This window comes from Schistocerca gregaria, chromosome 5 (genome assembly GCF_023897955.1).
Source record: "Schistocerca gregaria isolate iqSchGreg1 chromosome 5, iqSchGreg1.2, whole genome shotgun sequence".
In the NCBI taxonomy this organism is placed as follows: domain Eukaryota; kingdom Metazoa; phylum Arthropoda; class Insecta; order Orthoptera; family Acrididae; genus Schistocerca; species Schistocerca gregaria.
This window is the reverse complement of record NC_064924.1, coordinates 262,927,100-262,943,845: the sequence shown is the minus strand read 5'-3', so window position 1 is coordinate 262,943,845 and position 16,746 is coordinate 262,927,100. Positions and strand designations below refer to the sequence as shown.

General features: G+C 44.2%; 1 protein-coding gene across 1 annotated transcript in view; it reads left to right on the top strand.

Annotated features, from left to right (window-relative positions):
• LOC126272600 (adhesion G protein-coupled receptor A2-like) overlaps positions 1–16,746 on the top strand; it is a 565,914-nt gene that overhangs the window by 463,978 nt on the left and 85,190 nt on the right. The window contains exons 5-6 of the mRNA XM_049975543.1: positions 1,111–1,406; positions 16,579–16,743. Of these exons, the coding sequence (XP_049831500.1) occupies positions 1,111–1,406; positions 16,579–16,743 (461 nt within the window). The remainder of the gene's footprint in view (positions 1–1,110; positions 1,407–16,578; positions 16,744–16,746) is intronic.

Below are 16,746 nucleotides of genomic sequence, written 5' to 3'. Positions count from 1 at the left end.
GTGGCCCAATGCCATCATTTGAATCTAAGAATCTTCGTTGTTTTAACACTCTAGTGCAAAATGATCTGGTATAACAACGTTGCTGCAAGCACCTATATCTGTCGGATGTTTCTTTATCTCTATATGTAACAGGAAATATTCCAACAGACTCACACACTGACTCATCATCGCCCAACCCATACCGCTACGGATACAAACCTCAATTTTGGAGAGATTATTCGAAATCCTACCAGTAAGGAGGTGAAATAAGGAATGAGATGCTTTTTGAATACATGTCGCTATTGAATCAATTTTAAAGCTAGGCATACGAAACCTGGCATTTGGTTCCTCAGTCAGAAAAAAATACGTGTTTCAGCATTTTTGGAAATTCAAACATCAAGGGAGTAAAATAGTAGATTAAAGAATTTTTGAAAATAAATCATTATTAAATAAATTAGTAAAGCATTTTTGAAGCTACGTCTTTAAAAATTGGTGTTTATCTTCTCAGTTGGAAATAAAAAAATACGAGTTTCAATATTTTTGGAAATTCAACCGTCTGATTATGGGAAACAATTTTACGAAAGTATTCCATTAAGGAAGTACTTTAGAAGCCAAATATATGAAAATTTGTGTTTCTCTTCTCTGTTGGAAACAAAACTATGGGTTTCACTGCTTTTGGAAATTCAATCCCTAAGGAGGAGAAATAAGGCATGAAAACTTTTAATAAAATATTTTTTTATTTAAATAAAGTCTTAAAAGTAAAGCTATGAAAACTAGTACTTCACTTCTCGGTTAGATGTAAGGAAATATGTTTTAGGGGAGACAATTTTTCATGGAAATATATCCACAAGAACGCGAAAGTCATGTGAACAAAAATTTTAAAGTCCAGGTACTAGAATCACATTCTGGTCAGAAGTACATTCGGAAAAGTCTATGCTTCTATTGCCTTAATTACCATGAAAAATTGAGAGGGTATTGCAGTTTGTGAACAACATAAAAATTACATTAATGAGAAACAAAATACTCTGTGCAGGCAATACAATTTACGTAAGAGAGTCAGTGGGTACTAAGATAGTCCGTGGACTGTCAGTCAGATGTTGCTACAGAAGTGACTGCCTGGTGTTCCTGCAGACCTATCGAGCGTGGAGCCGGGCGTGATCCCAGTGCCGAGCACTCTGGACGACGATGACGACGACGTCGACAACGAGGTGCCGGGCGTCAGGGGGCAGGCGTCGCGGCCGTCGCTGGCAGCCGGTGGCGGCGCGGGGGCGGCAGCGGCGGGGGCGACGCGCAGGGAGTGGCGTCCCGGTGCGCCGGACCCCGACCTGCACGACCACGACGTCATCGACAGCGTCATGTACATCTACTTCGGCCAGCAGCGCCAGCTGCAGCTGGAGCGCGAGCAGCGCACCAGGACCTCCTGGCGGGTGCGTCACGACTATGGCCTTCCTTCCAGTTACTCTGTAGGGGGGAAAAATGCAACACCCTCAACAACAAGGTCATTTTATTGATAGCTGAGGTGAGAAGTAATTCATCATTGTTTGAATATATGATAAGAAATTCAGACCAAATGAACCATAGATGTCAGTAAAGGGTGCCCAAAGACATGCATCAAAACTCAATGTCATCCCCAGCCCCCCCCCCCCCCCTTTCCAGTGGTGACAATACATGAAACGCTTGTAAAGGTGCCGAATGGCATCCTGCGATAGTGTGGCCAAAGCATAGTGCGCCTTTAGTTGCAATTAGGCAATGTTTTTTTGTAGGTATCAGAAAAGAGGTAAGTTCCTGCCCTAACGTGCCCCATTCGCGTTCAGTTGGCGTCACATCTCGTGATCTTTCTCGCTGAGGCAGTTATTCTACATAACGAAAAGAACGTTGCGGCGGAGCAGCTTTATGTGGACATGCATTGTCCTGCTGAAGAAGCACATAGCCTTCCTATCGAGGAAACGCAGCAGCACTAGCATAACAGCCTTTGTAATGTAGGGGCACTGGTTCCTCTACCAGCAGATATACCAGATGTGATCGCGAATTGCAACTGATGGCCCTCGTCTTCAGTGATGAGAGTATGGTCTGGCTGTATACGAGTGATGGACGTACACGCGTATGGCATAGATTTTGTGAGGTGCCTATTCCAGAGTTACTGCAAAAGCAGACTGTTCAAAATGGTTCAAATGGCTCTGAGCACTATGGGACTAACATCTGAGGTCATCAGTCCCCTAGACTTAGAACTACTTAAACCTAACTAACCTAAGGACATCACACACATCCATGCCCGAGGCAGGATTCGAACCTGCGACCGTAGCAGTGGCGCGTTTCCGGAGTGAAGCGCCTAGAACCGCTCGGTCACAGCGGCCGGCGCAGACGGTTCCTAATGGTCCTTGATGACGCAGCAGGTGCAACATGTGCCCATATTTCTACCCTAGATGATGTTTGGTAGAAGACCACTGTTCGCAAAATGCAATGTTGACGTGCATCTGTACTACACAGTTGTACAATGCCTGGTGCGCAGGTGCGGGAATTTTCAACGGACCGCTGCTGAAAGCCGCGCGGGATTAACCGAGAGGTCTACGACGCTGCAGTGGTGGTCTGTGAGGCTGGTCCGGGCGGTGATTCGAGTCCTCCCTCGGACATGGGTGTGTGTGTTTGTCCCTAGGATAATTTAGGCTAGTGTGTAACCTTAGGGATTGATGACCTTAGCAGTTAAGTCCCATAAGATTTCACACACATTTGAACATTTTGAACCACTGCTGAAAGCAGCCATACACCACATTGTGCCCAGCACGTGCAAGTGTCCTTCGTCATGTCCATCCAGCTTTCTGCAGGCCCACAATGTGACCTCATTCAGAGTTCTGAAGCTGTTCAACAGGAGTACATACTCGTTAGTGGGGTATGGTTGAAACCCAGATTGAATATTGTAAACACTGTTCACCTCTAAACTCAGCATAACAACTATCTGCAGAGTCACAGTCTATGGAACACTACCACATTTGTAGGACACTGGACGTCCGTGTAGTACAGAAGAACGTCAAGATCGATGCATTTCCTGAGCAGCGGGGGCAGACATCATCCAATGACGAAATTTGCGAACAAGTTGCACCTACGGCGCAGAAGCTGCACAGACAGGTCTCTTGAGTGCCATCTGATCGTCGGTGATCGTGTCAAATGAACCACTACAGCCCCTCTGTATGCTGATATTATATCCTGGTACGCTGGTGCCACTGAACACAATTCTTGTGGGTGTTGCATTTGTTTTACAATAGTGTATGATATTGGCTGTAATATGCGAGCCAGGCTCACTTCACTTAGGTAAATGAGTACTCACTTGTACGTCAATTACTGTTCGTTAACAAGTAATGGTTAATGAGAAAACAAGAAATAGTTTTTTTTTGAGTCATCAGTCATCTGACTGCTTTGATGTGGCCTGCCACGAAGTCCTCTCCTGTGCAAGAGTAGCACTTGCAAACTTACCTCCTCAATTATTTGTTGGATGCATCCAAACCTCCTTCTTTCTCTACAGCTTTTGCATTCTGCAGCTCCCTCTGGTGCCAAGGACATTATTCCCCGATATCTTAAGAGATGTCCTGTCATCATGTCCCTTCTTCTTGTCAGGCTTTTCCATCTATTTCTTTCCTCGTCTATTCTTTGGAGAACCGCCTCATTCCTTACCTAACCAGTACAGCTAATTTGCTACATTATTCTGCGTCACCACATCTCAAACGCTTCTATTCTCTTCCATTCCGGTATCTCACTGCCATAGCTGGGTTCCAAAGGTCCGCAGCTCGTGGTCGTGCGGTAGCGTTCTCGCTTCCCACGCACGGGTTCCCGGGTTCGATTCCCGGCGGGGTTAGGGATTTTCTCTGCCTCCTGATGACTGGGTGTTGTGTGCTGTCCTTAGGTTAGTTAGGTTTAAGTAGTTCAAAGTTCTAGGGGACTAATGACCATAGATGTTAAGTCCCATAGTTCTCAGAGCCATTTGGACCATTTTTGTGTTCCAAACGAATGTTCTCAGAGACTTCTTCCTCTAATTAAGACGTATCTTTAATACTAATAGACTTCTCTTGGTCAGGAATGTGCACTTTTTGTCAGTAATAGTCTACTTTTGATGTCCTCTTTGCTCCGTCCGCTATGGATTATTTTGCTGCCTTGGTAGCAGAATTCCTTCATATCGTCTACTTTGTGTTCACCAATTATAATGTATATTTTCGCTGATCTCATTCCTGCTACTTCTCATTATTTTTGTCTTTTTTCTTTACTCTAAACCTACTCATCTACTCTAAATCTACTCATTACTCTAAATGTACGCATTAGACTGTTCATTCCATTCAACAGCTCCTGTAATTCTTCTTTACTTTCACTGGGGATAGCAGTATCATTAGTGTATCGTAACGTTTACATCATTTCGCCTTGAATTTTAATCCCACTCTCGAGCTTTTCTTTTACTTCAATCACTGCTTCTTTGACCTATAGATTGAAGAGTAGGGCCAGAAGAATACATCACACTTTTACAACGTTTTTAGTCCATGCATTTCGTTCTTGATCTTCCATTCTTATTGTTCCCTTTTTGTTCCTGCACATATTGTATATTAAAGGTCTTTCCCTTTTTATTCTTCTCAAAAACTTTGATGAGCTGTTTAGCTGTTTGTGCGATAATTCCCATACATGTCGACTCTTACAATCTTGGGAATTGCGTGAATGATGTTTTGCCGAAAGTCTGATGGTATATCGCCGGTCTTACACATTCTACACACCAACGTGAATAGCTGTTTTGTTGCCACTTAACCCAATGATTTTAGAAATTCCGATGTTATTCAGTCCTTGCATCTTCTTTTAAGCCTTAAGCTCTTACACGTTCTGACTCTCATACTGGATCCTCTATCTCTACCCTATCGACTCATGTTCTATCACGTCATCAGACGATTCTTCCCCTAACAGAGGCAGTGAATGTACTCTTTCCATCTATCCGATCTCTCCTCTGTATTTAACAGTAGAATTCCAATTGCACTTTTACTGTTACCACTTTAGCAATTGAATTTCACCTTAGGTTGTTTTGACTTTTTGGATGCTGAGTCAGTCATTCCGACAATCATTTCTTTTGCGATTTCTTCACATTTTCATGTAAACATTTCGCAATAGCTTTCTAGCATTTCAATTCATTCCATTTCTAAGTGACTTGTATTTCTGTGTACCTGAATTTCAATGAACATTTTTCTAGTTCCATCTTTCATTGATCAGCTGAAGTATTTCTCCTGTTTCTATGAGTGCTCTGTTAAGAGATGTCCATTCCTCTTCAACTGAACTGCCTAACAAGTTATTCCCTATCGTAGTATCTATAACCTTAGATAACTTCAAGCGTATCTGTTCATTCCTCTGTACTTCCGCATTCATCTTCTTTTCGCATTGGTTCTTCCTGACTAGTCTCTTAAATTTCAGCCTATTCTTCATCACTATTAAATTTTGATCTGAGTCTATATCTGTCCCTGGGACCGCCATACAGTCCAGTACCCGATTTCGGAATCCTTGCTTGTCATACGTTTTTCATATTAGGTGGATTGTGTTGCCACCTACTGCCAGATACGCCGTATCAACTACCGCAGTAGTAATTATACATCGTGAGGGAGCAGAATGGGGCGTTCTGAGGAACTCAAGGACTTTGAACGCAGTCAGGTGATGGGTGTCACTTGTGTCATACGTCTGTACACGAGATTTCTACACTCCTAAACATCCCTAGGTCCGTTTCTGATGTGATAGTGAAGTGTAAACGTGAAGGGACACGTACAGCACAAAAGCGTACAGGCCGACCTCGTCTGTTGACTGACAGAGCCCGCCGACATTTGAAGAGGGTCGTAATGTGTAATAAGCAGACGTCTATCTCCACCATTACACAGGAATTCCAAACTGCATCAGGATCCACTCCAAGTACTGTGACAGACGGGAGGTGAGAAAACTTGGATTTCATGGTCGAGTGGCTGCTCATAAGCCACACATCACGCCGGTAAATGCGAAATAACGCCTCGCCTGGTGTAAGGAGCGTAAACATTGGACGATTGAACAGTGCAAAACGTTGTGTGGAATGACGAATCACGGTACACAATGTGGTTATCCGATGGAAGGGTGTGGGTATGGCGAATGCCGGTGAACCTCATCTGTCAGCTTGTGTAGTGCCAACAGTAAAACTGAGAGGCGATGGCGTTATTGTGTGGTCGTGTTTTTCATGGAGGGGTCTTGCACCCCTCGTTGTTTTGCGTGGCACAGCACAGACCTACATTGATGTCTTAAGCACCTTCTTGCTTCCCACTGTTGAAGAGCAATTCAGGAAATGCGATTGTATGTTTCAAAACGATCGAGCACCTGTTCATAATGCACGGCTTTTGGTGGAGTGGTTACACGACAATATCATCCCTGTCACGCACTGGCCTACATGGAGTCCTGACCTGAATCCTATAGAACACCTTTGAGACGCTTTGGAACGCCTACTTCATGCCAGGCCTCACCGACATCGATACACATCCATTGTGCAGCACTTCGTGAAGAATAGGCTGCCATTCCCCAATAGACCTTCCAGCACCTAACTGAACATATGTTTGCGAGAGTGGAAGCTGTGATCAAGACTAACACCATACAGAATTCCAGCATTACCGATGGAGGGCACCACGAACTTGTAAATCAATTTCAGCCAGTTATCCGGATACGTTTGATCACTTAGTGTATAAAACGTGAAGGCGTTTATTCGCTCCTCAGTAATGTTCACCTAGTCTAAAGCTGCCATAGGGCCTTCGATTATTACCACAGGTCCACGGAAGTCTATGTGAGAGTCCCCACGGCGACCGTTCACATTGATAAGGGCATATGGATGTGACCATCGTTCTGGTGTAACAAGAATCGTAATTTACCCGACCAGTTGACACATCACCATTCATCCACTTTCCAGTTTCGATGATGCCGTTCCAAGTACAGTCGCCATGGACGATATTGTTGGGTCAAAATGGTAACACGTAGGTGTCACCTGTCAGTGTTCAACAGTGTGCTCCGAAAAACGTATGGCTGCACTAGTGTTGTCGCAGATTGCCGTCTGTATTGCTGTACAGAACGGGCAACCTTCTGACCTCAAAGTTATGTTACTCGAGGTGGACTTCCATCTGCTTGTCGCTTATTTTTGTTTCACCGTCCTTCAACGACTTTCCATAGTCGCTCACGACAGTAACACGTTAATAGCCGATCATCTGCAAGATACGCGTTTCCAGAAGACAGACAATAACAATCCATCCTTTGCCAAAAGTGGGGATCTCAGTTTTCGACCCGCATCATTCCCTATTCGATTCTGCTTTGCTTGTATCCTTTCATTAATGGCTCACAAGCCTGCAACGATACCACGCAGCATGCAGTCTCGCGATGAGCAGTTTATGTAAGGATATGGCTCATCTGCTAGAGCTTAGAAACAGGAACGACAAGTTCACAGATTTCTTGATTTCCGCCTCTTCAAAGCATCGATTTGTCAAAACTTGCTGAAATTCTCTTTATGGTACATAACGATGTGTTCGCCGCTGGCGGACACAAGTCAACCCGTGAAGTTCGGCTACAGCACTGTTAGTGCCTTGCTTGACACAGTTACGGCGTTCAAATATCTGGGCTTAACATTGCCAAGCAATAGGGTATGGAACGAGCATGTGACGATTGTGGTAGGGAAGGGAAGTTGTCGGCTTCTATTTATTGGGAGAATTTTAGGAAAGTCTGGTTCATCTGTAAATGAGAATGCATATAGGACGCTAGTATGATCTATTCTTGAGTACTGCTCGAGTGTTTGAGATCTGCGCCAGATTGAATTAAAGGAAGACATCGAAGCAATTAAGAGCCTGGCTGCCAAATTTGTTAACGGTAGGTACAAACAACACACAAGCGTTTCGGGGATGCTTTTGGAACTCAAATAGAATTGCATGGAGCGAAGTTCTCTTCGAGTGACACTTATGAGAAAATTTTGAGAAACGGCTTTTGAAGACGACGGCAGAACGATCCTACTGCACTGACATACATTTCGCGTAAGGACCACGAAGATACGATGCGAGCAAATCAAGGCTCATACGGAGGCGTATAGATAGTCGTTTTTCCCTCGCGCTGACTGTGAGTGGAACAGTAAGGGAAACGACTAATAGTGATAGAGGGTACCCTCCGCCACGCACTTTACGGTGGCTTGCGGAGTATGTTCACTAACAGCCGGTATGTCCACCTTTGGCACGGACAACAGAAGCGTGGAAAAAATGAACCTTTGGTAGGTCGCCGGAGGCAGTTGGAACCACATCTGCACACAGCAGTCACCTAATCCCCGTTAATTCCGGGGACATGCAGGAACGACAAGTTCACATCTTTCTTGATTTCCCCCCCTTCAAAGCATCGATTTGCCAAAACAAGCTGAAATTCACTTTATGGTACATAATGATGAGTTCTGACGCCACTTCAGTCACATCCCAGATGTGTTCGATCGGTTTCAGATCTGGCGAGTTGGGGGGCCAGCACAGCAATTGCAACTCTCCACTGTGTTCCTCGAACCACTCCAACACACTATTCGCCTTGTGACAGGGAGAATTATATTGTTGAAAAATGTCACTGACATCGGGAAACATGATGGTCATGAAGGGATGTATTTGGCCTGCAACCAGAGTGCGATACTCCTTGACCTACATGGTGCCTCACAGAGCTCCAATGGACACATGATGCCCACTTGAATGTTCCACAGAGCACAATAGGACTACCACCAGCCTATCCCCATCCCGCTGTGCAGGTGCCAATGAGTTGTTCCCCTGGAAGACGCCGGATTCGCGCCATCCCATCGGCATGATGAAGGAGGTATGCCACTGCGCCAACGTCCAGCACCGATGGGCGAGTGCCCATTTCAGTTGCATTTCCTGGTGCCATAGCGATACATTGGCACATACATTGGTCGTCGGTTGCAGAGGCCCATTGATAAGAGTGTTCGGTGCACTGTGTGCTCATACACACTTGTACTCTACCCAGCATTAAAGTCTACTGTTAGTTCCACCACTGTTCGCCGACTGTTCTGGTTTGCCAGTCTGCCCAGCCTACGACGTAAGACATCTGTAATGAGGGGTTGGCGTCCAACGACGTCTGGTCGTAGTTTTATATTTGTTTCGCCACTTGATGGACACACATCAGCAGTCTTCGAACGCCCGAAAAGTCACACAGTCTCCGAAATCCTCTTTCCGAGCATCCGGGCCATCACAATCTAACCTGGTCAAACTCAGATGCATGGCGCGTCTTCCACATCCTACACACGGACAGCACGCTCACTGATATTACATGCAACGCGTGTGTGTCTGACTAGCAGTCATCCCTCACCAGGTGACGCTGCTATCGCCTGGAGGGGCTTACATCGATATATTCGAGGTATAGGAAACAAACAACAGTGTACTGAACTCAGTTTCGACAAAAATAGTCCCCACAATAAAACCAAGGAAAGGATGTTTCTTCAGTACGTGAAACAAACTGGATGCTAGCCCTTCACTTAGTGAAACAAATTAAACGATGGTTCGTAAATGACGGAGCCAATTACACTTCCTGAATCAGAAAGTAAATAAAAAGGTTCTAAGAAACTTCAAAGAGTTGAACATGCTTCTGTGACCACGTCTTAAGGTCCTAAGAGTTCTACGCTAAAAATCAGTGAATTAAGGTTCTGCAGTCACACTTTCTTCAACGAACAGCATCTTAAAATCCAAATAAGTTGAAGACAAAAGTGAAAAATAAGTGCCTCACCGTTAGGTTCGAAACCAAAGTTGAAATACAACTTTAGTCAAGAAAAATAAATACTTAACAATCTTATGGTGTACTTTGCTGAAGAAGTACTGAAACTCAACAGTAATGAAATATTTAAGTCCAACAAGAACAGAAATTTCCAGCCTGACACTATGTTGTCGACTAGAAGAACAGCAGTGCAGTTACACCAAGTCTCCACTAGCACATCGTCGATCATTTAGAGGAGGTCATGTGCTGTCCGCAGGTCGATGGCACACTTCATGGCGCAGCACAGTTGAAATATAGTGGTTTGAGGCTGCTACGAAACTACTCTCCGGAGCTCGTGCGCTGTCATAAATAGCCGCCTCGTGTACAAATACGGGTGGGTTATATTCGGCACATGGCATAGTGAATGGTTGAAGACGTTCAACCTCTACCTTCGGCGTATACGGAGCCTTGTGATCGGGGCCGGAATGCTGCTGACACCCCCTGCTGCCCTGCTGGTCACGCCGGAAAGTTCCGGGTTTGTGAAGTTGTGTGTGATGTGCACTGTAGGAGCCAGGCTTGCTGCAACCCGCATGACGAATATAAGCTCTGCGTTATGTCGCCAGCGCCTGAAGTCTAAGATGCCACGGCACATGATTTGCTGCCTGGATTTAAGTTCAGTTATTTTTGAACTAGAAATACAGAGTGAACCAGAAGAAAACATCGGAGATAGTTCAGGGCATATTATGAGTACTTTGGCTCAAGTTTCCCTTGGCCTCAGGTGGCTCGATCCACGGACCGGGTGTAATTATGTTTTTGTTCCATCTAGTTATCTTTGTTTTTTGAAAATACCTTCGCAACAGAGGAAAAAAATCTACATCATATAGTAACCAAAACGTACAACACAAAACACGCAGTAAATCAACCATCTGATGAAACACGTACATTTTTATCACTATTTTCTCTATCAGATAAGTTTGTGTACAGTGCAACATATGCTGTTTCCTTACACATATTGATGAAAACGTTGACCATCATGATCCGGTTTTTCGTAAGTGTCTGTGTACAAGTGCAAAAGTACTGCGAGAAAGTTGCCGTCGCTCTAGGAGAAGTCCAACATAGCGTCGTTGCGTCGCTCTTTCTTTCGATTCACTGAACCCGTACACGAAGCGCATACCGGCCAACTCTTCATTAGTAAACCTACACTGCTGTGTATCACAGGTAACGAACAACTAATCGTGCGAGAAAATAGACCCGGAAGAGAAGCGAACAGGACTGAACGCAAGCGTCAGAGCGACGAGTAAAGTGGACGTTACTCTTGTCAACATGAAGCACCCTGACTGACAGAACAAGTTTGTTCTCATACACGTGACAGCGCATACTATCGAAATTTGCCCTGTAACCGAGATATTTCCAGTACAATCCAAATACAAAGATAAATATGGGTAATAAACCAGTTTTAAAAAATGGCTCTGAGCACTACGGGACTTAACATCTGAGGTCATCAGTCCACTAGAAATTAGAACTACTTAAACCTAACTAACCTAAGAACATCACACACATCCATGCCCGAGGCAGGATTCGAACATGCGACCGTAGCGGTCGCACGGTTCCATAATGAAGCGCCTAGAACCGCACGGCCACAGCGGCCGGCAAAAACCAGTTTTAATTACTGTGTAATGGTTCACCACATGTCACGAGTCCCTTATACCAAAATACCCGGAAAATATCCCCGAATATTTACTGCAATATTTTTGGTAATTTTGGGTACGCCTTCTTTACAGGATCAACACATTCACAGTCATTTTCGTTCCACATTCCTCGAGGCCTCCACTTTGAAAACAGCACTCTCGATATTCTTCAACATCCTTGACAGAATCCGAGCGTGTGCTCCGCCTCCAACTACCTCGATGTCTACGGGACGTTAAACCTAATCTTCCTTCCGTCCTTCCTTCGAAATAACCAGTTCCTCCTGGAAACGTAGCAATTCATTTTATGATACACAATTTTATGTCGGTCCTTACATCTACAGGATGGTTATAATTAAACTTTCACTACTTGATAGGGTCCCTACGAGAAACAAGTGATCGTAGAACAACGAAACTTTGTGGAAACGTTTGTAGCGACTTGGGGAATAGAAACATCGAATGAACCATTTTAATTTTCATATGACAGGGTTACATTGTTAATGAAATGCTACGGTCCTCTTATAAGCGGTGCTCAATACGACTACTATCTGCAGCAACCGCACCACACATACAATTTCACAACTGTTCGCACCACTTTTCCAACGGTAGTCCTTGGAATGTTCAGGTGTACACTGCTTGAAGGTCACAAATTGCATCCAGCATTCTCAGCCACGCCAACAGTAGCTTCTACAACAACCTGTGCCGCAATTGGCCGTCAGCCTTTCCCATGATCAGTTCCCAAATCGCCATTTAATACGTATTTCCGAATCGTGTTCTTCACCTCCGGTGTGGAAAGAGGACCTCTCCGTATTCCTTCAAGGTGTCAGCACTCGCGAAGGACATCACTTCCAGTGCTGTTGTTTTGATAAAAAATGGATTTATGAGGAAAGCCCTGCTCATCTTGTCTAGACCCATTTTCACTCTCTCTAAATGTAATGCACACTTAACTATCCACCGTACCAATACCGGCGTCTAAAAGCAATTTATGACACTAACGCTACTAAGAACTAATGTCCTGCAGCACACAGTCTGAACACCATTCCTATGTAGTTGAGTGCCCAGTGACAAACTAGATAGTGAATCAGTTAAATTTTTCAAACGTTTTTCTTGTATATAATAAGTGTGGTAAATTCCATAAATATGGTCATTTCTTCATAGAAGCTAACCAACAGTTACAACAAAATAAAATATAAAACATAGTTGATAAGTTAAATGTCTTTTATAGTAACGGTAAAATAAATTTATAATTCACAACTACATGTAATCTACAGTAAAATAACACCTCTTACAATATCCAAACCTTCTGTGAAAACGTACTGTGTTGATATACCTGTAACACACTTTTCTGTAAACATACTTGTATTTTCATTTCAAAAGACATTGCAAGTGATGGTTTGCGTGTGTGTTATGTTCTGCTTAATGGAGGAGGTACAGAACCCGTAAGTAGATAGACAAAGATACTACTTTTAACATTAGCATAGAGAAAACATCAAAATTCATTTCCTCCGATGTTACGTTTACAGTATAGTCTCAGAAATATGACTATAAAGCAATAGCGGCAGAGACATAAACAAGCAAACTTCGCACAAGATACTGCTGTAATAAAATGCACTTGACAATAAAAATAAATTCTCGAAACGCGATCGTGCTATGCAGGAAGAAATACGTAGCTGGCGCAGTGTTTTATTATTGAAATCATGACTCTCACAGCTGCAAGCGTTCCACAAACATCGAATGTAGTGAATGAATTTAAATTTATGCATGGCCCCAGTAAGTGACAGAATCTGCTTAAAAAAGTTGTTTATCACAGTTTCAGCATGATTTCGAGATATAATGGAATATCTCTTTGTTGTTAGTAATTCTGAACTGGCGTATGTGTAACACGTGCTACAACATGCTAACATGACATACACTAACGAATAACTCGTTCTTTATTTCATGACAACAAAGCAGCCATATGTATTTTCGACGCAACACTAAATTTGTAAACGACTTTCAGCTTTTAAAATTGAGGTTTCGGAACATTGACATATATCAGCTCTGTTCTAATAGTATTCACTCGTCCTAAAATTTCAAACCCTGAAACTGTGTGTCCTTGGTGTCCCAAATGAAATACTTTTGGTTAGCTTCGAAACAACGCCATGCAGCCGTGTGTGTTCTCTGCAGTTTACAGCATAAAGAGAGAACTCCCCGTTTTTCCTGCGTAGCGCAAGCTATGCTCTTACCAAGTGATTTTATGCACCCCACTTTCATTCGTGTTTGACTGCATGTAGCTGTAGTTTAAAAGGTTCTTGTCTATTATTTCCGTGATTTCTGGAAGAATTTTTTGCTTTCGAGGGGTTACATACTGCGTTTGCCAAAGATTGGTACCTGATATGTTTCCTTAACAGTAGCTAGAGAAACTATTAGGGGGTACACTTTTGCCCTTACTTGTTTTAATTTCTTTCTCCGCAGCATTATCCTGAATATAGTAGGCTGGTAACCATTATACACAGCTACTCTTTGTGTTATACAGTAATCGTTTAAAGACTTTTGTATAGGCTGGTTATATGAACTTAAACTTGCTACCTGAGTCTACCGACACTATCTACTAGGTCATTTATATATATTGTGAAAAGCAATGGTCCCATAACACTCACCTGTGGCACACCAGACGTTACTTTAACGTGTGTGTTCTGTTTGCTAAAAACTCTTCAATCCAGCCACACAGCTGGTCTGATATTCCGTAGGCTCTTACTTTGTTTACCAGGCGACAGTGCGGAACTGTATCGAACGCCTTCCGGAAGTCAAGGAAAATAGCATCTACCTGGGAGCCTGTATCTAATATTTTCTGGGTCTCATGAATAAATAAAGCGAGTTGGGTCTCACACGATCGCTGTTTCCGGAATCCATGTTGATTCCTTTCATGAAGACTGGGACTACCTGTGCTCTTTTCCAATCATTTGTAACCTTCCGTTCCTCTAGAGACTTGCGGTACACGGCTGTTAGAAGGGGGGCCAAGTTCTTTCGCGTACTCTGTGTAGAATCGAAGTGGTATCCCGTCAGGTCCAGTGGACTTTCCTCTGTTGAGTGATTCCAGTTGCTTTTCTATTACTTGGACACTTATTTCGATGTCAGCCATTTTTTCGTTTGTTCGAGGATTTATAGAAGGAACTGCAGTGGGGTCTTCCTCTGTGAAACAGCTTTGGAAAAATGTGTTTAGTATTTCAGCTTTACGCGTGTCATCCTCTGTTTCAATGCCATCATCATCCCTGAGTGTCTGGATATGCTGTTTCGAGCCACTTACTAAATTAACGTAAGACCAGAACTTCCTAGGATTTTCTGTCAAGTCTGTACATAGAATGTTACTTTCGAATTCACTGAACGCTTCACGCATAGCCCTCCTTACGCTAACTTCGACATCGTTTAGGTTCTGTTTGTCTGTGAGGTTTTGGCTGCGTTTATACTTGGAGTGAACCTCTCTTTGCTTATAGGTCGGATTGTAGACTATCGCGATTGCGGTTTATCGTATCGCGACATCTCTGCTCGCGTTGGTCGAGATCCAATGACTGTTAGCAGAATATGGAATCGGTGGGTTCAGGACGGTAATACGGAACGCCGTGCTGGATCCCAACGGCCTCGTATTACTAGCAGTCGAGATGACTGGCATCTTATCCGCATGGCTGTAACGGATCGTGAAGCCGCGTCTCGATCCCTGAGTCAACAGATGGGGACATTTGGAAGACAACAAATATCTGCATGAACAGTTCGACGACGTTTGCAGTAGCATGTACTATCAGCTCGGAGACCATGGCTGCGGTTACCCATGACGCTACATCACAGGCAGGTGCGCCTGCGATGGTGTATTCAACGACGAACCTGGGTGCACGAATGGCAAAACGTCATTTTTTCGGATGAATCTAGGTTCTGTTTACAGCATCATGATGGTCGCATCCTTGTTTGGCGACTTCGCGACGAACACACATTGGAAGCGTGTATTCGTCATCGCCATACTGGCGTATCACCCGGCCTGATGATATGGGGTGCCATTGGTTACACGTCTTGTTCGCATTGACGGCACTCTGAACAGTGGACGTTACATTTCAGATGTGTTTCGACCCGTGGCTCTACCCTTCAATTGACCCCTGCGAAACCCTAGATTTCAGCAGGATAATGCACGATTGCATGTTGCAGGTCCTGCACGGGCCTTTATGGATACAGAAAATGTTCGAGTGCTGCCCTCTCCAGACCTCTCACCAATTGATAACGTCTGGTCAATGGTGGTCGAGCAACTGGCTCATCACAAGACGCCAGTCACTACTCTTGATGAACTGTGGTATCGTGTTGAAGCTGCATCGACAGCTTTACCTGTACACGCCATCCAAGCTTTGTTTGACTCAATGCCCAGGCGTATCAAGGCCGCTATTACGATACTGATTCCTCAGGATCTATGCACCCAAGTTGCGTGAAAATATAATCATATGTCAGTTCTAGTATAATATATTTGAATACCCTTTTACCATCTGCATTTCTTCTTGGTGTAGCAATTTTAATGGCCAGTAGTGTATATGATACATACGATCTGCAGATCTTAATGGCAATTTTTTGACAGGAATTAGAACTTTGTAGTGCCTGGCTTTAGACGCTGAAATCAGACGCTTTATTGTAAACACGTTTCCACATCAGTGAGTGGCATCATCTAGATATCACACAAACACAAACTCACACACACACACACACACACACACACACACACACACACACACACACACACACACACACACAATATGGAATTTCTGTTTTGCCGAAATGAGGTTCTTCATCAAGTCATTCAGTGTTTGTTTAATGGCTCTTGGATGTGACAGAGTTTTTGGCTGGAGTGCTTAACATGTGCCAGTAATATTACATTTAGCATGAAGTGGTAATTATGCCATCACTTAGAATGTAGTCATTAGATGTTCTGCCTCTATACCTGCATCAAAGCCGATTCTACTGGCAACTACCAACAGTCGGAAGCAGTCTACAGACCCAGTTGCTATCGACTCTGAACTGAACTCATCTAGCCAGTGATTTTTACACTGAGCTCATGCTCCATGTGTAATGAACTCGCTGCTGCCGGTCTTTTGACCCCAGTCACCCCTGACTTTGGCACTGCTTCGCCGTGGTCCCCCCTGACGCCGCGACTGTTGAGGGTGTGGCATTGCAGGTGCTGGTGGCGGGCACGGTGGCCGCCATGGTGGCGCAGCTGCTGACGCTGCTGGCGGCGGCGCGGAGGCTGCGCGAGCGGCCCAGGGACTGCTCGGCCGCCATACTGCTCAACACAGAGGCCGCCCTCGCCACTGCCAGCCTCGTCTTCCTGTCCGGCGTACAGGTC